General features: G+C 32.7%; 1 protein-coding gene across 1 annotated transcript; it reads right to left on the bottom strand.

Moving 5' to 3' along the window:
• Positions 1-5,823: 5,823 nt before the first annotated feature.
• LOC127710172 (kelch-like protein diablo) lies at positions 5,824-26,585 on the bottom strand. The gene is made up of 8 exons (XM_052215922.1): positions 26,447-26,585; positions 21,449-22,452; positions 20,078-20,224; positions 17,691-17,822; positions 16,138-16,314; positions 15,047-15,193; positions 12,392-12,557; positions 5,824-11,352 (listed from the first exon to the last, which is right to left on the bottom strand). Exons 2-8 carry the CDS (start codon positions 22,404-22,406, stop codon positions 11,193-11,195), a joined length of 1,887 nt encoding a protein of 628 aa, XP_052071882.1. The 5' UTR covers positions 22,407-22,452; positions 26,447-26,585; the 3' UTR covers positions 5,824-11,192.
• Between the last annotated feature and the right edge of the window lie 461 nt (positions 26,586-27,046).

Below are 27,046 nucleotides of genomic sequence, written 5' to 3'. Positions count from 1 at the left end.
ACCCTGAGTGGCCGGTTCTGAATTGGTACCAGTTCGAGCTTAACTGTTTTATGATCTAGAAATTGTTAAATTGTTAATCTTTACTCCCCTGAAACCAGGAAGTGATGCGAATAAGACCCGACGTATTTGGGGATCATGGCCCTCGTTCTCTTTAGGATTTAACCTGGAGGAACTTGAGCATCCATTACTACCAATGGTGCACAGATTTGTCAGTTAAATCAATCATGTCGGCATTCTGTTATCATGTCAGACCTCGTCATTCAAAGTGAACTGTGGCCGTTAAAGGACCCAACTTCAGATTGTCTGACGTATACAATGAGAGGTAACTCAATATATGATTTGATCATTTTATGGTACAATAACAAACAGTTTTTTCAAGTATATTTCTATTTTCTTGATATTTTAACGGTTAATGGCTCACACTAAAGGTATTTATTTGATATTAATCATGATAAATTTAAATCTTTGATTTCGCTATACATGCATTACTTTTATTTTATAAGGACCCTACTTCAAAACTACTTTAACAATTTTCTGACATGTACAATGAGGTAACTCAATATATAATGTGATCATTACATGGTTGTCAATAACATACAACAAAAAACAGTTTTATTTATAATATTTGCCAATTGTCGTAACAATTCATAAACAGTCTGTTTTATACTTAACCCCTCCCCCTCGTATATCCCCTCCACTATGCCATCAGAAATAATATTCCCATGATTGTTAAATGAAAAGTCCTGTATTTTTTTTACAGCCGAAAGTCTCGTCGTAAGTAAACATTACATAAGGAATCTGAGCTCAGGGCAAAGTAGATGTTTTCTCGATTTCACGAAACCCAATCACTATGGGAAAAGGTTACATTTCTACGTACGCAATATATGAAAAGGTATACATTTTTAAAATCTAAATTATGTAAAAAGGTTCGGGTAACAGAACCCAAGTGGCACCCACTATCAATTAAGTATTTATTGAAGTGCCCCCAACTAGAAGTGGTCACCTGAAGTAAAGAATTGCATAACTCACCGTAAATGAGTTTGCAGAAAGTAATACTCTATGTACCAATCAATGGCACATGTACTTGACATCATGTTGGTGGTGAATTAGGCACTTCGGTATTTCCAGTATATGAGGGTGAGGGTTTACAGAATAGAGCATAATGAGCAAAAAGTATAAAGAAAAGAAAAATATGGGCAAAAAAATTAAAGAATACAGAACTATATATCCTCGTATAGGGATATTGCTGAGGACACAAGCCAAACAAATGTTACCACTTATCCCAAATATTGGGGCAAGTGGCCACCTTTGTATAGATGTATAACTGATCTGAGTAGATAAAACAAGTACTCAATTTTGATATAAAACGACGTAAACATCGACAAGAAGAAATTTCTGACAGTCTAGATTAAGCTGCATTGCCTTATACAACTAATTAAAGCATCTGAACTACTTTTTAATTCTTTCCGGAGAATATAATCTGGACTGGTTGACTTTTTTGCTCTTTTTACCACTATTCATTTTGTTATTGATTCTTTCACATTTTTGTTTATGTCGGAGTTGTATTATGTTAAGGTTTCAATAATTGATCGATAGAATGTTATGGGTGACTGTTTTTATACTAGTATTTGAAAAACAAGTTATTTAAATTGTTTTAAGACATTAGAGAATAACATAAACGAAATAGTTGTAAATTAATTCAAGTGCAATCAACATATTTAATGGAATGACATGCATCATATCATTTCAGAGAAATTATGAAACTATCCAAATATTCAGATAATGAAAGTTGAATTGACATAGTTAATACAAATGTAATATATAACTTATCTTCTATAATCAAAATACGATTCTAACAATTAACTGACAGGGTGAATGAAAAGGAATGTAGGCCGGTATACGTCAACGAGACAGCAACCCACAATAAAAATAACAATTCACAAATATGAGGCAAAATACAATGTCTGTAAGGAAGGAAGTGAAAAAAGCTATGAACCTCATTGTCTAGCAACAATCAAGATGAAAACAGCATCAAAAGCGTTATTCCTTTAGATTAACTAAATATATCCTTTTATTTGATGAAATTGTCATTATCATTCATCTTACGTCAACATTTTTTCAAACGAAATCAGAAGAATAATGTAGTTAATTGTCACTGGTTTGAAATGTGGACAAGACATTTCCAAATGGCCTAGACTTCATGTACTGATATATTAAACATGTAAACTGTGTACTCGTGTCTATACATATATAATGATAAGTACCTATATATTGAAGTTATTGGTCACATGATGTAGTAACGGTGTAGTGATTGTTTATTATAAACACGTGTTTGTGTTTATACTAAGCACGTGGTTTGTGTTTATGTTAGTTGTGATTTGAAAATAGAAAATATCCATCCGTAACATCTTCGGAATGCATAGTTTTTTAGGCTTGCTCTACGAGGCTTTCATATGAATGATGAATTTTAAAACATAAAGTTAACTCTGTCCAGTAAATTCAACAGCCAAAATAGTTCATTGATTTTATTAAGCTAGGCATTGCTTTTATCATCGAACCTGCATCCTGGACAACGTATGGGTTATCCGTGTATATAATATGTACATTTCTGTAAATAAATTTTGTGCATGTGCAACGTTATGGTGGAGGATTTCTTTACAACATTTTAAAAACTAATCCGTTAAGGGAACACAGCTAGCTGTGTGTGCTCCAACGCTGGCGAGATCTACACAAAGAAGAAGAAGATGGCATTTAAAGTTATTCGAAGTTTGTCTATAGTTTACGTAGCAGCAATTCGTTATTATGTTTACCCACCCACCCTTTTTGAGTTGATTACTGTTAATGTGGGTATATAAATATACTTTGCAAAAAAAAAGTCAGGATGACAATTTATGTAAAAAAAAGTCAGGATACACTAATAAAAAAGGCAGGACCGAATAGCGTGAAAAATAAAAAGGTAGGACAGAGATTACAACTAAAAAAAAAATGCAGGACAAAATTTTTCATCCTAGGCCCCCCCCCCCCCCCTAAATTCAAATGATAGCTCCCTTAACATACATTTAATCAATAACAGATTAAAAATCAGACGGAGTGTTTTCCACAAACGAACTCTGTTAGTTCACGTCCAAATTTCCCGGTGCAAGATGCATGCTACCAATCATCACATTTTAAGCATTTGATCCAGCCCTAATCATCAGAATCATCATCATAATAATGGCCATTACAGTGTGAGCAGCAAGAGTCACTTAAAGAGTCAGCTGACTGATTTTTCTGATTGCGCAATGTGACAAATTTTGCATTTTTTCTTGTTCTTGAATTTTGTATTTATTTTCTCGTATGTGTCTTATCCATTTCTTTCTGGGTTTTTTTTTTCTTCTCTTCTCTTTCCATTTTCCTTTTTTCTTTTTCTTTCAGTTGATGATTTTTCTTCTTCTATGTGTTAAAGTTCATTTATAAATTCAATTTCTGTTAGACATCTCGATCCGGCTACTCTTCTAGTCTTTCTTTCACATATATTTATTGCTTTCATAACCTTTGGAGTTTTTAGAATAGCATGCAGATAACTGCTCTCAGATGTTGATTGCCGTATTTCTGTTACTTTTGAACTGGGTGTGCAATTGATTTCTTGAATGTTGCAATCCACTCCTTTATCAGATGACTTGACAATTTCAGACTCTTCCCCTCAGACGGTGTATTATCATCTTCTGCACATACAGATGTTTTGATGGTCCATTAGCTTCGACGGGAAGAGCATTATGATTAAAAGGATATACTCCTGTAGCTCTGAAATCACTAAAGATGTAAACAATATTCTTTTTTCTCATTGAAAGCATTGTTAAAAAGTCCACAAAGACCATAGCGTGTAACCAGCCTTCCATGATTCTGTTTAAAGAAACTTTCACAGTTCTTGTTGTCAATGGACCAAATATGCTCCTATCTAAAGGTTGTGTCCAGTGAGTGGTATATGGTGGTAAGCAGGAATTTTCAATTTCAATAGCTACAGCGGTTTCTACCAGATTAATGGTGATATGGGAAGCATGGCCATCCAATATGAGCAATACTGGTCTCTGTGTAGGGAGATTAGGTATGAAGAGATTTTTAAACCATCTTCAAAAAGCTCTCCATCTATGATCGAGCATTTACTACAGGCAAATAATGAGTTTCTTGGTGCATTTCCCATGAGCGCTTGACTACTAGTAATTCTTTGACCTTTGAAAATGATCATTGGTGGCAGAACTCGGGCTTCTGCACCCACACAGCATAAGGCAGTAACATTTTCACCACGTTCACCACTAGTTTTTCCCTTTTTGCCAAAATTTTTCGAAGAGTCATGCAGAAGCAAATAATTTGTAATATTTTTTCTTTCTATGAAGAAATAATATCAACAATGTGGTGCATACTGAATAACACGTGTAGCAGTTTATCTAAAAGTGTGCACCACATTGTTGAGGTTATTTCGAATATTGACAGAAACAATATTAGTCATTAAGGAATGACTGTAATATTTTTTCTGTCTATGTAGAAACAGAGACATATAATTGTATTATATGTCTCTGGTAGAAATAACATCAAAAATGCGGTGCACACTGAATAACTCGCGTAGCGGGTTATTTTAAAGTGTGCACCACATTTTTTATGTTATTTCGAATAGACAGAAAAAATATTAGTCATTTCTTATAATTTAATTCTAAATTCCATTTTTAACCGAAGTAAACCATGAAAAAACGTTGATGACGTCACGGTCACATGACAAAATTATGTCTATGAGCTGATAACAAAACAACGTCAGCCAATCAGTAGATGCGTTACATCCAAAATCAAATTATTTACTTATAGTTTAATTCTAAAATCCATTTTTAAGGAGTAACTCTTGAAAAGACGTTTATGACATCACGGTCACGTGATAAAATTATGTCTATGAGCTTATAGACTAAAAACTTTCAGCCAATCAGAAGACGTGTTACATCCAAAATTAAATTATTCACCAATGATGTCAAGTTATGCATATCGAGTTGTATGATAAAGAGTCTGCTTAATTATGTAAGATTGAAGTTAAGTAATTTGGTCGATATGATTGGCATTTAAATGGATTGGGCATTCCAAGAAAGGCTACACCTTGTCTCTGATTGTTTGCTGAATATAACAGTTGTCAATTAAACTGGTATTGAAAAGGACGCTTACCTTGGCTTTTGCAAAGAGATGCGAAAGATACCAGAGGGACATTCAAACTCATAAGTCAAAAATAAACTGACAACGCCATGGCTAAAAAAGAAAAAGACCAACAGACAAACAATAGTACACAAAACAGAACATAGAAAACTAAAGACTGAGCAACACGAACCCCACCAAAAACTGGGGTGATCTCAGGTGCCCCGGAAGGGTAAGCAGATCCTGCTCCACATGTGGCACCCGTCGTGTTGCTCATGTTAGTACAAACTAGCCAGCAAATTGACAAAGCAAAAAATAATGCACACTCAAAAGAACTGTTCTACAGGCATAACCCAAATTTTTCCCAGTTCATATGTACATGTGTATTTAATATTGGGAACTATATTTCAGTGTGGATAGATCTAATGCAAATAGTAGCTAATCTGTCTACTTTCTGTCTTTGAGGCTTGTGCCTAAGGAAAGAATTGGGACAAGGTCCAATCTGTCCAAAAACTAAGACAACACATCTTAAGTACGACTGTGACTTAATTTTGATAAACTGACAAGGCAGGTGTTTTTAAATGTTTACAAACGAATAAAGAAAAGATGCCAAGTGATTACTGGTAGACTAGCTATTAGACCATTAGGCCAGGTGAGTCAAATTAAAATGACAAATTCTGAAATCATCATGCTTTGCATGAAAAGAAACATTTATTGCAGATCTTCAGAACATTTACATTTGGCAAATGTTCCATAAAAGTCATCAAATTAAAAGAAAATAAGTCTACCATAACATAACATGGATTGAAACAACTCTCAACTCTCTGCATTACAACTTTAAAACAATGGCAATGCTTGGCAAATCCTCCGTTATAAAACTGACAATCCCTAACTGGGAACTGTCAAAACCAATTGGCTGCAACTATATTAAAATACGGATCCTGTGTCCACGCTTTGCTTACAAGGCTCTTACAACAATCAATTTAATTTTCTGTTTTAAAGACTTTTCAGAATTTTCTGGTTTTGTCGTCATGATTCACACCTTCAAAAATTTGAAGGCTGAAATTTCATTGGCTGATGTAATAATTACCAGAGCCCAAATTTCAAAAGACTCATCAGTGACACTCGAATCAAAGCCCAATAAAGTATGCAGTTGAATAGCATTTAGGACCCAAAATTGAGAAAAATTAGAACTGAGTGTTGTCAGATCCTTATAAGCAAAACATGGACACAGGATCTGTATTTTAATCAGATTGATTGGCTGCAGTAATCGAATTTACATTCATAATACAAATAACATAGCAAATAATGTTTAGTCATAATCAGCAATGAGAATACTGTAAATTCAGAAATTATTGCAAGGTTTTTATTAATGCAAATAATAAGACATGTTGATTTTCGCAATAATAAGAACTCACGTTCAGATAGAAGATACATATAATTGTATGCAGATTTTCCTGAAATCACAATAATTAATCTCACATTTTTGTCCTGTCTTCAAAGATGGCAATAATAAATTCACGCAATAATTTCTGAATTTACAGTATTAGATTTCATGGATTTCATCTGAAAAGGTGAACAAATTAAGGTCAAGTAAGTAAATGGGCTGTCACAGATTTGGGTAGCATTTTGCAAAAACTTTGGCTAATTGAAGTACAATGTATACCTAAAAATAGAATAAAAAATGCATTTTATATCTCTGGTTCTCTCAAATATAATTGTATGATTTTTTTCAAAATAGGTGAACATTTGTATATAGAAAGCAAATAAAATTGGAGAAAAAAAATCATTAATTTGTCTTAAAATCATCAAATCTTAAATTGTACAAGTTGTAAAATGAATAGATTTTCCTAAAAAAAAAACGAATTTACTGTACCTTCACCTAAAGTGCTAAAGCAAATACAAATTTCATTTTTAAGTTAGTATGCAGAATTTGTTAAAGTCATTAGATCAAGTATTCATCAAAATGCATTTTTGCCTCAATACAGAAAAGCTGATATCCGAAACAAATGATTAAATCCATAGTCCCATACAGTTCAGTTAGATTTTGCTATTTCAGCTTTGGCCTCCAGTATGGAGAAGTCTGAGATTGCTTGGAGCATGTTTCAAAATAGGCGTAAGAGCAATCATGTACCACGTATGGTTTGGACATTCATTTGGTTTACTTTAACAAACCTTGCATGTATTGTACATTGATACATGCAGATACATATACAGTGCACAAACTAATACCAGTGTAGTGGTGATTGTGTATAACGTGTGCTGGTAAATGTAGATTTTTTTTCCTCGATTCAGAAGATATTTTTTTCTCACTGAAACCCCTGACCTGTACGTAGGATTTGAGTATTGAATACCTTATACACAAACACATATGATTTGATAGAAGTCGTTGGACTGGGAAGTTAATGAATGGACAATACAAAATCTGATTTTAAAAATACAGTTATGAAATCAACATTATCCAATTAAATCAAGACAATAATATTAATACTGGTGTTATTAAAAAAAAATTTCATAACATCATACAAACACACAATTATTGTTACAGAATTTACAGATTGTAATAAAAGTATCCCTGATCTGAACATAGAAAAATAAACTCCTCCCTGACATTACATGATATGACAACTTTTTCTTTCACAATTCCAATAAAATCACCTCTGAAATTTCAATATAAGGTTAAAAAATCACATAGCATACACTGCATGCAATCTTCAATTGTAGTATGTTTAAAATACTACCCTTCCAGTTTTACATGTGAAATATAACCTGGTGACTCAATATTGACACTTTTCAACGGACTAAATTTTTCAATTGAAATATATGTTTTTTTTTAAAAGGGAACAGTGTGGTTTCTTGTGATATTTAATCAATTGGTGAACTTTATATGTCAGATGTTTTGTAATGCTAGTAAAATTGTTTCAAACAGATCTCTTTACATTGTCAAAAATATGATACTGTAAATGAAGAAATTTTTCTGAAATTTTAATCATTTTGAAAATTGCAACAGAATAGGTTTCATATAAATATAACCTTATATTTTCAATTTCAATAGCATTATTTATGTGCAGCGTTTCCTGATATTGTAAAAATTAATCTCGTGTTTGTGTCCATTGCTAGACAATCTAAAAAAATGAAGGCATGCAGTAAGTTCTGAATTTATCGTTTTCAAATTTATCATCCAACAGAAATTGTACTGATGACATTTAATGTCAATTTAATACTTAAATTCACTTTGCTGGGTTTTGCAGTTATTCTCCTTGGGAATATGAAATATATATAAAAAAAAATTATGTATTTTCCTCTTTTTTCTGCAAATGATTCAACTCTATTCACATACAAAATGTAGTCAAAAAGTATTGATATACTATAATAAAAGTATATGTAACATAATTTTTTAAACTCACCAAAATAAAATGTGAGTTTAACAATTTGCTTTCAAGAGAAATATCCCTATGAAAATTGGACATTAAAACACTCAGTATTCAATATGAATCAAGGGAGATAATTGGTATACATCAATGAGACAGAAATGTTAACACACAACACATGATAAGACATCCAGAGGTCAACCCATAGTCTTCAACAACAGACACACTACTATAGAACATGACAAACTCGTCATCCCCACCCCTCTCCTGCACAAAAATAAAAAGATAAAATCTAACAGCTGAGATCAATAGCCTACCATCTACACAAAATTAGACGTAAAGGTTATAATTTATAGCTAAAAATTGATAAATTTTCATATATATAACGTAAATCTATGTATGAATGAAAAATTAACCTCTCATCTCATATTGCATGAAATATTAACAGTAATGAATTGTTACAAAAATAATCTAAATTTACAGATTGTAAAAGATTATTCTTTCTACTCAGATCTTACTGTTAACAATTACTGGAATATTTATAGATTACTGATGGTTTTTTAAACAAGAGGGTGTTTCTCAGCTACAATCTCATTGAAGGGCGACAGCCCTGAGATAAGATGTCACTGAGAAACATCCTAGAGTTTGAATGACCATTGATAATCTGTTTATTGCTATTTTTCCAATGATGTCGTTGATGTTTACATTGGCAATGGCACGTGAGCCCTCAGAAGCTAATAGCAAGTAGTATGATTTGAAAAATTATCCAAAACAAAATCAAAGGGAAAATACACAAAATAGCAATAACTATATATATATTACCTGGCTGGAAATATTATGCATTCAATGTATCAGCTAAAACAGTATTCTTAATACTTATATCTATAATAAAGGGGGTACCCAACACTTTGACTAAAAAAGATTTGGCCTCGTTTAATTTTCATAAAACTGACAAAATAATTATTTGGAGCTGTTACAAAAAATTTGAACCACACAATTAACAGGAATAATTTCATTGGATATATAGCAGTTTGACAAACACTAATTTTGATCATTAAGAAGCTTGATTTCTCTTTACTAATAATTTGTGATTAAAATGTTCAGCTGATTTAGGAAGAGTTAACTCCTTTATGTGTTCTGTACCCCCTTAACAATTAATTACTAAATAAATACAGGAAAAATTACACGATTGTTTTATTTTCAAATTGAAACTTTGGCACATGATTTTGTTCAAACTGTGATTCATTGATTCATTGATTGATTGTTGAATCACCACCCCCCCCACCCCCACCCACTAAAAAAAGAACATGTATCCTAGTTGGTTTTCTCAATTAGATAAAACGATAAAGGATGATATACTAGGTTAAACTTATCATTCAAAACTTCAATATCTAATCCAAAATCAAAATAATTTTATTCTTCACTTTGCCACTAGTTTCATAATTAGACTGACTTAGTACTATCTGCCTTCATTAATGACAAATCAAGATGTTGTATACAAATTTGCGCTCACTGACTTTTAAACAACTGACCTCACATTAGAACCAGCTAACTTCAGTGGCTTCAAACATCTACTATTGTGATATTAAAAAATCAGGAAAAAATTTCATTTCCTTAAATGATAAAAATTTCCTTATATGTTGAACATACTGTAGATAATTTGTTTCCCTTAAACCAAGTTTAGTGGATTGAGAAAAAATGGTATTTTCTTTGATATCTGATTTTCGTGGTTTTTTTCAAAGTTAGCAAACAAGCATACAGAAAATGTGTACTCATAGCCCACCTAAATGCGTGTTTAACCTATACTTATAAATTCCAGAAAGTTGGTATCCCATGAATAAAATATTTTCCATAGTACTGTAAAAGGTTATTTGCCATGCATTGAAAAGTTACAATGCACAAATCATCTGTCAATCAATTACAGACAATATAAACTCATTTAAGGATGGTCGCTGACACAGTTTTTCACTTTTTTCAAATATTCAGACTCCTCTGGTTTTTTCTGTGAAGTGCCAATAAAGATTTTGCCTGCTAACCCCTACTTTTTTTCCCCATAACTTGATTACATATACTTTGAAAATCTTATAAAATCCTTGTTATTTTTTCATTGTTTTTGAATGAAGAAAAAAGGCCAATATTAGATGTATGAAAAATCTAGAGTGAATCATTTTCCACCAAATTTTCAATAGCTTATATCTCAAAAACAAGGACACAGACCTTCATTTTTCTCTGCTTTTTAGTTCTGTCATTTATACCGTGGATTCATTTATTTTAGTGAGTATCAATTTTCGTGGATAGAGGAAAATGTGCAATTTCGTGGATATTTGATTTCGTGGTTTTGCCAATGTGTGCATACAAAGCCTTTAGAAAATTTGCAATTCCTTGAACATTTGAATTCGTGGTTCACCTGTACCCACGAAAATTGGTATCCAACGAATAATAATGAATCCACAGTATACCATTTATAACAGTCTTTTTAAAAGCTTGTTATTTTGAAACAGAGCAACAAACATCCTGAAGCCTACTGTTGAAACCAGAAGTCAAAAGTTCAAGAACACACATTGATTTGCAATCAATAAGTGAGCCTCAAATGGTATTTCTCAATGTAATCACATGGTTTCATATATATATAATCACATTATGCTTATTTTATTTTTAGTGGCTGCCATTAAATTAGACAGTGCACTGGTGTGTTGTATTTCTGTCCTTGCCAATCAGATCTTTTCGTATCACCATGGAAACACAGCTTAACCAACTACGACTGGTTTGCATTTCACCGATAATTTCCCAGCTGTCAGTTATAGGATCATAGCATTCAATTGTATCATGATATCTGAAATATCAAATGAATATTAAAACAAGCATTCTGTGAGTATTGCATTGCAATACATAGTCCCCTACCGGTTAAAAATTCATTGCATTGGAACAAAATTCTAACTTGATCTATAACTTGTCATGGTGTAAACTATATAACAAATTTCAAGTCAATATCTTCAAGCATGATTTAAAGCTCTTTAACTGTTTCTGTTCTTATACATCCTTGGCTTTCAAACATTCTGCATTGAGCTTTCTTAATGAAGGTGATTCCAAAAAAAGTGCTTCGGACGTATGAAATTTAGAAAGTGTTTTTTTATTTGTTACAGCTTTACATATTGCATGGGCACTTGTATTTTGTTTATGATTATTTTCACCTCAAGATGTATCTCATGTTTTTTTTATGATGATGGATGGATGGCTGCTTAACATCCAGCAGCAAATTGATATGCATATTCAGGACAAGAACATGTTAATGTAATATGAATATTTACCCTGCTTTGTTCTAGACTGACAGGCTGAGCTGTGCTAGTTCACAAGGTAACAGTCCACAGGAAGACATGTTACGTTCCCCGGACACATTATTTTGAATCTGAGCCGACCAGTCTTTGCTCTTACTCCTTAATGCTGCATGCTTTGCGGAGAAGCAGCAAATACCAATTTTAAAGTCTGCTTTGCCCAGGCCGATGTTCCAACCCACCAGGGGAACACTCTTCCATGAGACCACCGAGGTGATTGGTTTTTTTTTTTGTCATTGAGTTAATCACTCAATGACATATACCCTCTCTATTTATCTGTATTCTGTAAGTTCAGAAATTTTTAGAGCATTTATCAGTGTGATTGTTGAACAATATACATACATCCTAGATTATTCATTTTGATTTGAGTAAATGCTGCATACACATAAGACTATTTTAATTTTAAATATCAGCTTTATTTTTGCGAAACTTATACTGTCGCAATTTTTGAAATAATGAAGACATTGCAAAAATTTCTGGATTTAATGTTTTCATAAAGCAATTCACCTTAAAAGCATTACGAAGTTTATTTAAACATACCTGTCCCAACCTTCTTCTCCCCCACAGGCATATATTTTACCACCAACCACCGCTACACCTGGCCTATATCTTCTCTCATGTAGAGGACATCTTTCTATCCATGTGTTGGTCTTTGGATCATAACATTCTACTCGCTTTGTGTTCTCTGTGGAAGCATGCCATCCTCCTATAAAATATTGAGAATTAGGAAATATACAATAAATAGGTAGCTTTGAAAAAGAGGGGCGAAAGATTCCAAAGGAACATAACGTCATGGCAAAAAAAGAAAAAGACTAAAATACAAACAACGGTACACAAAACACAACATAGAAAATTGAATTTAGGTAATTCTGAGTGAAGAGTTATTTCCCTTTTCCACCATGTGCACAAATTCTTTCATAAATTCACAAAATATAACATGTCCCGTTGCTTTAGAAAAAGATGTTTTCAGCACAATTTTCATTTCTTAAAGCCTTGTTTAATCCATCAATCACTATTACTTGTACAAGCATCCAAGGGAAATAACTGCAACTCAAATTATGTCAATGAAAAATCTATTATTTCAAATTCAGAACTTGTCAGCTCTATGAAATATATTTACTCTAATAGGAAATAACTCTAATACTCTTTAAAAATATATATATACAAATGGGAGATAACATTTAGACTCACATCTACCATCTACAATATTGGAAAAAAATACTTTATATCAACCAAAAATCAAAGAAAACTCATACAATTAATTATTGTTCAACTAAGATTTTGAAATATTCTAGTTTTGAAACATTTTTTGTCATGCCATCAGAACTTGTTACAAGAAATGTCAGCATTTATCATTGCAACTATTAATAAATGCACAAAAATGTCACATTAACTTAAGTAAAAGCTGCCAAAAAATAATGAGATTAGAATATATAATGCAAGTATTAATACAATTGTAGTCAAATCTGCATATAAAAGTCACCACCGCAACCTGTAAAAACTGAACTCATCAGTGAGGTGACTTTTGAGTAGGTTCAAGAAGATATTTAAACAGAAATAAAGATTTATCTGCCATGGGAGTAACATCTTTTCTAAAAGATCAAGAGATGTGTCCCATTACCAAAGATATGTTTTATAGAGATAGAGTTTTCTCCCATTCAGGGCCTAATCTAGGATTTTGAAGAGGGAGAAGTGACTTCTCCTTCCATGAGAGAGAAGGGAGAAGTGGTCAATTTCTTGGAGAAGTGAGATTCCATTACCGTTTCGGTTGCATCGTGTTTTCATGCTTATCACTAAGGAAATTGTTTTATATTCAATAAAGATACTTGTAGTTTTTTCATGTTATTGTACACAATGTATATATAGAAAGTTCTTAATAAAAAGGTTTAGACAATATATAGTTGTTATTTATTTATTGATACCATTGTGTTCTTAGACTAAATAAAATTTGTTGATTGGGACATGAGGCAGTAGCCTAGTAATATTATCATGATTATGATGCATTAAATTCATGTGCATCTGCCTCAATTTATTTTTAAAAGTACAGAAAAAATATGACTCCCAGTTTACCTGATGAATTTCACATGACTGGGAATTTAACTTATATCACCACTTGTCATTATTTTGTAAAAAATTATTGAATGTCCAGGACATTATGTTAGTTGTAAATTGAGATTATCGTTAAAAATTGTAAGTCTATAAATGAAAAAAATCTTTCAATCGCATATCAATTATCCGATAAAGAGCTAATTTCTATCATTTATCCATCAGCTGTCTTTCTACCTTTTATATTTCAATTTTTATTCAATCAATATAATAAATCTACCGTTAATTCCCACCCTTTACCTACCGAATAGTAAAATTTATCGACTCGTGTAAGTATTAAAAATTAAACAAATCAGCTGAGTGATTACGCAACATCCTCAGATGAAAATCATCGTAAAATGATAACTGAACCAGACGGTCAGTTTTCCGTTTGAATAGTTTTGAATGCTAAATCCGAGGATGTTCAAAGTCGCCTTTGTATTTATTTAATTTGATCATTGACAGTATTAGTCCTGGGTCGTTTCGAAAATCTCGATTTTTCCTTGTCAGTGGGTCTCATTGGGGTCTAAGCATGACCCGGGATTGCCGATTTTTTGTAAGCGTGACACGTGAAAGTCAAATTATTGTGCCGTGAAAACGGGAAATGAAGTCTAGCGGGACACGGGAAATTACAAAAAAAATAGAATTGCTTATGTACATAGTGTAAGCGGGATACGGGAATCTGACAAAACAGTAAGCGGGATACGGGATCAGAACCCCCCAATGAGACCCCCTTGTCAGCCGCCATTTTTTTACCTGTGAGATTTGTCAATCACAAGTTGTCTCCCTTTCACCTATTTTGAAAGTGATTTGAATTCGCTATGAAGTCAGTCGGCCGGCGAGATTTAGCGATTTTCAAAATTCTTTGGCGACTTAAATCGTCATTTCGCCGGCAAGAATATGGCCTGCTCCCATTTGACAAGTTATATATTCTGTAGGGTTTTAGAGTTATCTCCCATTTCTAAAATATTTTTACAGAGATAAAGAGTTATTTCCCGTTTAAGTAATACATTTTCTATAAAGTTTAAGAGTTATCTGCTGTTTTACTTTATATTTTCTAAAGAATTACATCAATCTCCCATTTGTGTATACAAGAAAACTGTTTTCTACCTATGACATAGATTTTTCCATCCAGTACACAGGCACCAGAACCTGACCGTGGAATCTTCATCGACCTCATTTCACTCCATGTCTGGGTACGTGGATTAAATAGCTGTACAATGTCAATTCCATCTCCATCTTCTAACACAGCGCCACCTACAACATATTGGAATAATTGAAGAAAAAGAATATGGTGTATCAATTCATGATAAAATATTCTTAAACACTGCATGTACATGAATTCATGTATACAAATTCTAATAACATATATGTCATGTATATATAGGGGAGCAAAATATAGCTGAGAACATTGTGAAAGGTAAACCATGTATTTTATCCCTTAAAAATATATGATTTGTCAAATAAAAATGACTTGTTAAACACAAGATGTATAAGAATTTCTATTTCTATGTTCATACCCGTTTTAAAATGTTATAGTGTATAATTGGCTATTTCCACCCTAAAAATCTGAACAATGTAAAGGAGTAGGTTCGATAAGGCCCTAAAATGGCCTCTATTTCTAGCTAAAATTTAAAATTAGAATTAATATTGACCAATATCACAATGAATCATAGCTAATACAATGACTAGATAGAAAATATGTCTTTTTGTTGAAAATTTACGTACTTTCGTTCTATTCATGACGTCACAAATAGCACTCGATTTGATTTTCCACGAAAATGAAATGAAAACGAGTAAATTTCCATTGATTTCTAAGACAGGAAACATAGAGCGCAGGCGTCGACAAAAGAGATCTTTTAACATAATCTTTGTTATGACATTTTACATATCGGACTTAAATATTTAGTTTATCGAAGCCTGCACTCTTTGTTTCCTAGGCCTTAATTTGGTTGAAATCAGTACGATTTTGTCAAATTTTGCAAAAATCTCTATTTTTGACCTATTTAGAATGTACAAATCAACTCTTCAAAATAAAACTTTGACAAAAATATTTCTATTTAACTTTCTCACATGTCTTTTCATCAATTTAACATATTTTTTATCCTGAAACATTGAACTTAATAATCAGGGCCAAGTTTGGCCCTTACCGAATTTACTCCTTTAAGTTTTAAAGTTTGCACTAAAATATAAAAAGTTACCTGTCACATACAACATGCCATTGAGAGATACACATGCAGGACTGGTTAGTGCTATCTTCATTGGTAGAATCATGGTCCAGACGTTGGTTTCTATGTTGTAATATTCTACACTGTCCAATCTGACGTTACCATCCCAGCCCCCTATAGCATACATAAATCCGTCCAACATCACCAAACCTACAAAGTAAATTATATTGTAATATTCTACACTGTCCAATCTAATGTTACCATCCCAGCCCCCTATAGCATACATAAATCCGTCTAACATCACCAAACCTGCAAAGAAAATAATATTGTAATATTCTACACTGTCCAATCTAAAGTTACCATCCCAGCCCCCTATAGCATATATAAATCCATCTTACATCACCAAACCTGCAAAGAAAATTATATTGTAATATTCTACTGTCCAATCTGACGTTACCATCCCAGCCCCCTATAGCATACATAAATCCATCTAACATCACCAAACCTACAAAGTTAATGTCATTTTATTGTAATATTCTACACTGTCCAATCTAACATAACCATCCCAGCCAGATACCAAAGGGACATTCAAACTCATAAGTCGAAAAATAAACTGACAACGCCATGGCTAAAAGAGAAAAAGACCGATAGACAAACAACAGTACACAAAACACAACATAGAAAACTAAAGAATGAGCAACAGGAACCCCACCAAAAACTGTTGGGTACCCCCTTAACATGCTTAAACTTTGGCATCATTGGAAACAGTTATTTTTTTTGAAAATACCTTCAAATGGTAATTTGTTTTTTTCTTACCTATTCATTATCATAATAAAGTCCATAACGAAGACAGGAATGTAATCATAGCAGACATTCAACCACAAACATCTCAAAACCAGAGAAAACTAACTTCATTAGAAAGATAAAACTTGTAAAAAATGCAATGAATTTTGATTTGAGTTATCTCCCATTGTACACTATACATCACAGCAGGTATAAGAAAAGTACTAGGGTGTTTTGAGAAATTATCAAATTCTTCAAAAAAATTTATTCTTACTGTAATAAGTTTTAACTGTAAACTCATTAAACAGTTGATTGGTTTGCTGACATTCTAAAGATAAAAAATATTTTCTTAATATTTCAGTTCATTTCTTAAAAAAGGGGGCATCATTTCTGTAAGCAGCACAAGTGTAAATTGAAATTTCACTTATTCACTTGTCCAATTTTTTTTTTGATTCAGAAATAACAAATATTTAACATATAAGAATACAAAAATATTCTATGATAAAAATCATGCTACATGTTTCTTTTTCATGTTTTTACAGAACAAATATTATACCATGATCCATCCAGATAAGATCACTGTGTGTACAAAGAACACAAGGGCATAATGTATACTGAATATAGACATACTTTGGTCATCAAGACATATCCAATTTATGATTCATATGCTATCCACAATAAATTGACAATCAGGGCTCTGTCAGTTCAAAACATAACATTCTGCGATTTAATAAATTTGAAGGGTCATTTTGCTATACAGGCTATAAAAACTGTTGATATTATTATTGCAGTCCAGGCCTTACCTAGTTCAGATCTGGCTATGTTCATTGGTGCCACTTCAGTCCAAACATCCAGACAAGGGTCATATCTCATTACACTTTTGTTGGCTGATCCATCAGGGTATTCACCACCAGCCAGGAAAAGATAACTGTCACCTGTAAAAATAAAAAATTCTTTTTTAAAAAGATGCTATCCCCAACAAAACATACCAAAAAAAAACATTTTCGCTCATTTGGGTTTTTGCGATTTCCAAAACTTCTAGAAAGTCCCCTGTACACATCCTTAAGATTGGAATTTCTATCATTATGTAACTGCCTTGGCGGTCTCATAGTAGGGTGCCTGCCTTGAGTGCAGGAGGTTGTGGGTTCGATCCCTGGCTAGGTCAATCCAAAGGTTTTAAAATTGGTTTTTGCTGCTTCTTTACTAAGTACACAGCATTCTGGAATAAGAGCAAAGACTGGTTGGCCCCAAATCAGAATAATGTTCCCCAGGGAGAGTGACATGATTTCCCATGGATGGTCACCTATCATGTTAACAAGAGTGCACACGCTGAAATGTCTCGCCTTCTTTACTAATCATTGATATTATGTTGATAGTCCTAAATATAAAGCTTTATTACAACTGTCACATAAACTTAACATTAACCAAGTAAACTAAACATTGACCAATGAACCATGAAAATGAGGTCAAGGTCAGATGAACCATGCTAGGCAGGCACGTACAGCTAACAATTCTTCCATACAACAAATATAGTTGACCTATTGCTTATAGTTTAAGAAAAACAGACGAAAACACAAAAACTTAACACTGAGCAATGAACCTTGAAAATGAGGTCAAGGTCAAATAAAACCTGCGTGACTGACATATAGATCATAAAATATTTCCATACACCAAATATAGTTGAACTATTGCATATAGTATTAGAAAAAAAGACCAAAACTCAAAAACTTAACTTTGACCACTGAACCATGAAAATGAGGTCAAGGTAAGATGACACCTGCCAGCTAGACATGTACACCTTACAATCATTCCATACACCAAATATAGCTGACCTATTGCATGCAGTATTAGAAAGAAAGACCAAAACTCAAAAACTTAACTTTGACCACTGAACCATGAAAATGAGGTCAAGGTCAGATGACACCTGCCAGCTAGACATGTACACCTTACAATCATTCCATACACCAAATATAGTAGACCTATTGCATACAGTATAAGAAAAACAGACCAAAACACAAAAACTTAACTATAACCACTGAACCATGAAAATGAGGTCAAGGTCAGATGACACCTGCCAGTTGGACATGTACACCTTACAGTCCTTCCATACACCGAATATACTAGACCTATTGCTTATAGTATCTGAGATATGGACTTGACCACGAAAACTTAACCTTGTTCACTGATCCATGAAATGAGGTCGAGGTCAAGTGAAAACTGTCTGACGGGCATGAGGACCTTGCAAGGTACGCACATACCAAATATAGTTATCCTATTACTTATAATAAGAGAGAATTTAACATTACAAAAAATCTGAACTTTTTTTTCAAGTAGTCACTGAACCATGAAAATGAGGTCAAGGACATTGGACACTGACGGAAACTTCGTAACATGAGGCATCCATATACAAAGTATGAAGCATCCAGGTCTTCCATCTTCTAAAATATAAAGCTTTTAAGAAGTTAGCTAACGCCGCCGCCGCCGGATCGCTATCCCTATGTCGAGCTTTCTGCGACAAAAGTCGCAGGCTCGACAAAAATCTAGTCTAGTACAAAGCAGGTTCAAATACATATCACATTAAACATGTTCTTATGCTAAATATGATCTTAATTAGACACTAGATGTTAAACAGCCAGTCATCATCATAATCCATCTATTATCATAAGAATTGAATGTAATTTACACAGGACATTTGCAGGAAAATAAATATTTAAGATTTTCAATTTAATATTTTTGAATAAATCTAACTTAAATTTGAGTTTGCGGTAGTGGGCTGGCAACAGCAGGTAGAAATGACAAAATCCAGAAAAACTGTATCCCATAAAAGATTACTATCTCCAACAATAAGAATTCTTTTTCCTAACATGCCTAAAAAAGATAAATCTCTTACAAAAAATGACTACTTCATATATACAAAAGGATAACTATTGCATTGTCATTAGCATGATTACCAAATAACATTATCTGACATAAAAAGTAATTTCTTTGAGTAAATATGCTTTAGCAATTTGTTATGATGAATTTTTTCACTTAATTTTGGTCAATTTTAAAAAAAATAAAAATAGGATTTGTTGTCTACTCTAATTAGACAGAAACACTTTTCTTTAATAAAATAATAAGGCAATAAAATGTTTCAGGGTCAACATTCAAACATAAGGTCGGTTAGCCTAGTGATATACAGCACACAAACCTGCTGATACAATTCCGTGTTTACTGATTGCAAATGGAAGGCAGGCTAATGGTTTCCATGACAATGTGTTAGGGTCATAGGTCTCCACACTTCTGAGTACAACTTTATCATCTTCTCCTCCAACAGCTACAATGACTTCTGTTTTATCTTTTATAAAAAAATCAATAATATAAATCTACATTTGTACCTGTACATGTATCTCTAAGCCACATAATTATACATACATGTACATTTTATAAATTTTGCTACACTTTATTGTGTCATTTGGTTTCTGTCTATAGGGGTATTAAGGATGCACTTACGTGAAATTAAAAAAATCTAGAATTTAAAATTGATACTTTAAGTCGGAAGAGCATTAGCCAGTTAGTTAAGGAACAAAATAAGCTAAAAATATTGATAGATTATGGCGGGAAAAGACGGTCTCTGACTTTAACCATGTTTACCTTATATTTGCACAGGTATTATTTGGGTCTCAAATCAAAAGAAAAGAAATCTAGAATCTACTTAACTGCTTAAGTTTTGACACAAATTCCTAAACCTGACCTAAGTACATCCTTAACTGATAATCAATAATTATTATTTGTCCAACGGTCAATTTCAGAGTTACCATCTCATTGGCTTCATCTTTGATACTTCTCTGTCAAGTCATGTCATAACTGTGTTAGAAAATTTAGAGCTTGACATACATGTTGTACATGTATTGTTTCATGTTTTATTTATATATTAGGTTCAAATGTGAAGAGACACCTAGATGTATTGTTGAAGATCATATGTGTGTTTATAGATGTCTTTCCTCCCACTGGGTTTCACCGGCATTCACTGTGAAAAATCATGTTCTGTATATAAATAAAACATTTTATATTTTCTACAGTCAATTGAAAGTAATGACAGTAGAAAGATATTCAAATTCTATTCTATTGCAACATTGTTTGTAATGTTCAATTTGATTGAAAAATGCCACAAATTCCAGGCCATCAATTCCACTATTGATAGTCTGAAATTGTATGTGAAAGTGCAGATGTTGTGTGACTGATTTTAAAATGTATGAATTAGTGATATTTTTGTGATTTCTTTCAGTTGCATTAGAACACATATATCATGTATATGGAGATGGTATTTATTGAAATGCAACAACAATGTTCTGTGGATTCATTTATTTTCGTGCGTACCAATTTCTGTGAATTGAGTAAAACTTGCATTTTCGTTGATATTTAATTTCATGGTTTTGCTAAAGTTTGCCTACAAGTCTATAGAAATTTTGTAATTCATGGCTCACCTGTAACTCCAAAATCCAAAATAATTGGTATCCCACAAATAATAATGAATCCACAGTGCCTATATTTATACCTGTTGGAAAACCGAAAAACATACCTGAAGATTTCCTAACTTTTGTACGTGGACTAGAAAATTCAGCTCTCCTGTCCTGTAACAGATGAAAATCTTTGGCCTCCTTAACAAGCTTCTGACATGCTTGAGAACATTTAATAACTTCATGGCTTTCGACATGATCATGAATAAAATAACAACTGACTAGTGGCAGGCGAACACATTCTAAAACACTCTCAAATCCATTCCTTCGATTTCCAACATCATGGTCAAGCCATCGTATAGCTGCATGATAAACTATTTCTTCATTGTCAATGTTGAGATCATCATCAGATAAAATTTCGACTAATTTTACTTTGGTTAATTGAAGAAATTCTTCATGTTGCCAGACTGACTGAAAATGGTGTAATATGTAAACTTTTGATTTTTGTTGTAATTCCGAGCATGCATGTAGTTCGGCAAAGCAGTGTATACCAACACAATTTAATTCATCCATGTTTTTTTCAAGGTACAAACAACAAGCTTCTTTCACTGGAATAATTTCTAACAAATTAGCAGCAGATAAAAGAGATTGGACATTTTGTCTTGTAATCACCACCTCAGACGTATAACCGTAATCTATTAATGTTTGTACCATAGCCGGTTCAACGCCATTCAGTGAAACTTTTCTTTGTTGGCTTTCAGCTAAACCTCCACCAAACATTGCCCTAAAATACTGACTAAATGCAGATAACACCACTTTATGACATGGAAATTCCTGCCCATCCACGGAAATTATAACGTCACAAAACTGTGTTCTGTTTTGTAGGTCTCTTAACCCAGACAAAAGCTGGGCTGGATGGGAAAGTTCAACATAGCGATATTCTTCCTCGGGTTGTATGGAGTCTTGAACACTAGCAACAGAATCAGTACTCACAGCACTAGAACATGCTCTTGGAGAAATACATGGAACAAAATTCACAGGGATACTTTTGTCTGTCCCATCATCACCAGAACTGGCCATTTCTTTTTTTTTATCTTACTTCTACTGTTTGTTATATGTATATCTCCTGAAAAATAATTAAAAGTAACTTCATGAACTTTAAAACAATACTGAATACTACTACAATTTTCACAGGTTTCAACTTGATAAAAAAAATGTCTGGATGGTGTTAAAGCTAAAATATAAAGAACATAGAATAATAGGCAAGCATATTATAAAATAGAGAAAATGGCCAAAAGAACTAAAGAATACAGAAATGAAGACCCCCCCCCCCCCCCACCTCAAAAAAAAATAATGGAATTCAAAAGCCTAAATATTTTTTCTATGTAAGGTATGCCAATATGGACACAAATTCATTTTATTGTTTTTAGGTTCTTACTTCTTCAAAATACCGCTTAAAAGTTCCTAAATGTATTCTTCTTCATACAATGTATGTCTATCTTGAAAAATATGGACATATTTTTTATCCAGAAAAACAACTCTCAGTGACTGAACTCAGTGACATGATTGTGCTTATAAACTTTGAGGATACATTTTTTTAATTTCACTATAAATTTCAGTTCTTTCATGTCTTTATTATTCTGGTTCCAATCTTTACTTGTTTTCTAAAATTGCTATGTCTCATCATGCTCATACGACATGTATGATTGGTCCATCAAAATGTAAGTCAACAAAAAAATAGTCCTAGGATTGGCCAATACTATTGAATTGGCTATGGTTAGAAAGGGAAAAAAATAGTCTACTCAAATTAGTGATTTTGATGATATTGTCAGGGCTGTTTGAGATAATTTATTGATAAAAAGAGAAATAAGTGTCAGCAGGGTCAGATGATAGATACAATATTTTTTTAACTTTTATTTTTTACTTGCTCTTCAAACATGTACACTGCACAGAGTTCTCAAAACCTTTTTGTTAGCTTAGTGGTCATTCATGTCATTAGGACCACCAAGACTACACATTTGGTGGTCCCAGTAAAAATTTCCCAAGCAAGTACAAATTTGGACATGTGGTTTTTCTCTTCCTGACAAGTTCTTGTCTAGTAGACTATCATGGCCAATTGCCCATGACAATGTAAAAATCTATGTATATGTATCCGATTGTTTGTATGCATCATAAATTTGTACTTAAAATAGGCAACACGGCAGGTGCCACATGCTGAATAGGATCTGCTTACCCTTCTGCAGCACCTGACACCCCCCTGGTACAGCATTTTTTTATGGGGTTTGTGTTGCTCAGCTTAAGATTTCTATGTTTGTATTCTGTGTACTGTTGTTCGTCTTTTCATCATTTTAGCGTTTTTTTTCCATTGCATTGTCAGTTTGTTTTTAATATTTATGAATTTGAATATCCCTTTGATATCTTTAGTCTCTCTTTTAAATAAATTTCTAATATAAAATTTTAATGGCAGTGTCTGCGCGTATCCGCATAGTAGTCAAATTGCCATTCATAGGCTACGCGTACCCACATCCGGTTTTACAATAAAATGCCATCGGATTGGGAATGAAACGTGAAATATATACGGAATTTGTCGCAATTAGTGAATAAATTGATTAAAACTACTTAGAATTTTTATAAATATTTATATATAGGTAAGTGAACAGTTTTTCTCAGTAAATAAATATTCTTAAAATGGAAGAGAGTGATATACACGTGGGGAAGACGAAAGAAGAGAATCATGCGAATGGATATGTATCAAATGTAAAAAAAACCTACATGATCAGGACTCTTTGGCCTGTGATTGTTGTTTGGACTGGCAACCTTTGAAATGTGCAGGGTTGAAATACAGTGTTCCAGCTAGCATGAAATGGAGGGGCGCCGCGCCCCGCCCCCGAAATTTTGCGCCCCTCTGCCTTTTTTAAGCGCCCCTGCGCCCCTCTGTGCCCTTTTGAAAAAAGTTTAGAAAACGATCTTTTTTCCTCATATCGTCGCCATTTTGTTGAGTTCTTTATACACACACTTCATTAAGACAACAGATTAAAATTGTTGACACTTGTTACCTGTATATAATCACCTATTTGATTAGAGTCAATTACTTAATCAGGTGAAATTTACGACCCTGTCTAATCCCTTTGCCCTGAAGCACCAAACATCTAAGTTAAATGAATTGATTTTTTAACACCTGACGATGCAAAATAGAATTTATAAAATAAATGTGAACGATGTTCATTTCTATTGTAATTGTTATTTATAAAATAACATTCATTAAAAAAGAATCATTCCAATAGTATATTGTAAATCGTCAACACGCAAAATGCCGACGAAAAAAAGAAAAATTGACCAACTCGAAAATGACAAGAAGAAAATATCAAAGACATGCCAGTCTATTACATCTTTTTTTCAAGAATAATGACCATCAAAGGTAAAAAAATAATATAATTCTTTACCTTTATGAAAAATCGAGAAGAAGAAAGGTTTCTATCAGATATCGCAATTGTTCTTCTATTGTAAATTCCGCCGATTACGGAGCACTCGAAAGTCCGATTTTTATATCATTTTTCTTAAATTGAAATCCGTTTTGACTAACTTTAATATTGATATTATTAGATACGCTCAACATGAAATATACGGATATGCATGTTGAATTGATAATAAACTTTCAAAGTCGAATTAATTTATTATTGTGCCAATTACGGAGTTCTCGAAAGTCCGATTTTTGTATCAATTTTCTGATTGAAATCCGTTTTGACAAACTTATTGATATTATTAGATACGCTCAACATGAAATTTACGGAGATGCTTGTTGAATTGATAATAAACTTTCAAAGTTGAATTAACAAACTTATTTGTTGAATCAATCTATTTCTCAAAATCGAAATAAAGACAATTGTCTCATTGGCACTCTTATTTAAATTCACAACCAAACCTACACAATTTTCAATGTATGTAATAGTATAGAGTATATAACTTAGCTACATGCTTGCTAAAAATATGTCATTATGTGGTAATATTAAATATTTGATTTTTTTCAGGAGAACGCGCTAAAGTGCCCTTTTTTTAAAACGCGCCCCTCTATTTTCAAATCCTAGCTGGAACACTGAAATATGTGCCAAAACAATCATATTGGATATGTAAATTTTGTTCCAAATCTTAATTAGTTTCATGAATCTTTTATAATTGGTTTAATTTGACATTATTACTTGCTTCTTTAATTTTTATATAGACACCCAAGCTTTAATTTTAGTCCTTTTAATAAGATATTTTAAAATTTCAGTTTTACTAAATTTTACTAAAAGATTATTTTTAAATCTCATATGGGTATTTTTCAAAATCAGTTAAATTTTATTCTTTAAATTTGCATTTACATTTTATAATAGTATGAATTTTTATCATGTTTTACTATTACAGGGACTGTACAGTTTCATTTTCCATCAGTGTGCATTTAATTTGCAATGTTTATCATGTATCATTATCTAATAAATACAATTTGAAAATATTATTTTTCATACTCTTCACTCGTTCTACACGAAATCCCCATATTATCGATAATTTTCGTATATATTTCACGTTTCATTCCTGATCCCATGGCATTTTATTATAAAACCGGATGTGGGTACGCGTAGCCTATGAATGGCAATTTGACTATTCTTATCCGCATGCGAGTACGCGCAGACACTGCCAACTTAAATATAACTGCATTCTTTATGTATTTTCAACTTGTTCATGTATGTTTGTAGGTACATTTTATATGTCCCTCCCTTATAGCAAAAATCCCTAGCAGATTAGCTGAAACAGCTTTACTATGTGTAGCCGAAACGACTATGACCCAACTGGTAGTATAATTTGCCGAAACGTCTTACAAAGTTACATCACACACATGATACATTAACAGGTTAAATTTTTTATTTATCCTGGGTTTTTTTTTAACTAGGTGTGGCTTATTTTTTTGGTGCAAGTCCTGGCCTTAGACATTGCCATGAAAATTGTCAACCGCTGGTTTATATTCATATATGTGTTTACAAATGTATGTATACACTCTCCTTTCACTTTCTTCATTCTTGTCTGGTGGGGTCTTCTTTTACAACACAAACATTAATCAGAAATGAAATACAAATAATATTTACATGGTGTTTTAGACATTATTTTTTTGATTCTACATCAAATACAATCTATCTAAGAATGGCAATAATATAGACGACTAGTTCCTGCACACACAAAAATCTCAGAAGTCTTCGATTTTCGATACCGGAAGTTATATCGACGAAGGGACGGACTAAAAACATGAGAGATAAAACCGGGGCAGTTATTTTAGATACGTTTTATTGTCAAATTTTAAACTGTATAGAATATAACAAATTATTTTCTAACATTATTTGTATAGTTTTAAAAAGAATTAAGAGATACTAAACAAGAAAAAATGGCTGAAAGTTTATTGACAATTGAAATAATTTCTTCAAAACAACTGTCTGTCATAAATTTCTGTTCTATCATAAAAGCTTTTAAAAGGCATAATCATTCCAAAAATTTATATTTGTATCATTATACGCCCGTTTACGGAACGTTTTATGGTATACCGTTGTCCGTCTGTCCGTCCGTCGTCAACATGTCGGACATAAACTCAAAAACGCTTTAACCAATTTGCATAAAACTTTGGTGAATTGTTTATATCTATTGACGTGAGCTCCCTTTCGTTTTTTATAAATTTTAGATTTTACGTTTCCGAG

This window comes from Mytilus californianus, unplaced genomic scaffold (assembly GCF_021869535.1).
Source record: "Mytilus californianus isolate M0D057914Y unplaced genomic scaffold, xbMytCali1.0.p SCAF_7, whole genome shotgun sequence".
In the NCBI taxonomy this organism is placed as follows: Eukaryota; Metazoa; Mollusca; class Bivalvia; order Mytilida; family Mytilidae; genus Mytilus; species Mytilus californianus.
The sequence above is the reverse complement of the archived record's forward strand: the minus strand, read 5'-3'. Positions and strand labels throughout refer to the sequence as shown.

What these genes read in the sequence shown, in the direction of transcription:
- LOC127710172 (XM_052215922.1), bottom strand. Translation starts at nt 22,406, where the DNA reads ATGGCCAGTTCTGGTGATGATGGGACAGACAAAAGTATCCCTGTGAAT. An exon ending in AAAAGTTAGGAAATCTTCAG is followed by an intron (nt 20,225 to 21,448) that starts GTATGTTTTTCG and finishes TTTTTATAAAAG; the next exon opens with ATAAAACAGAAGTCATTGTA. An exon ending in TGGAAAAATCTATGTCATAG is followed by an intron (nt 12,558 to 15,046) that starts GTAGAAAACAGT and finishes AATATTTTATAG; the next exon opens with GAGGATGGCATGCTTCCACA.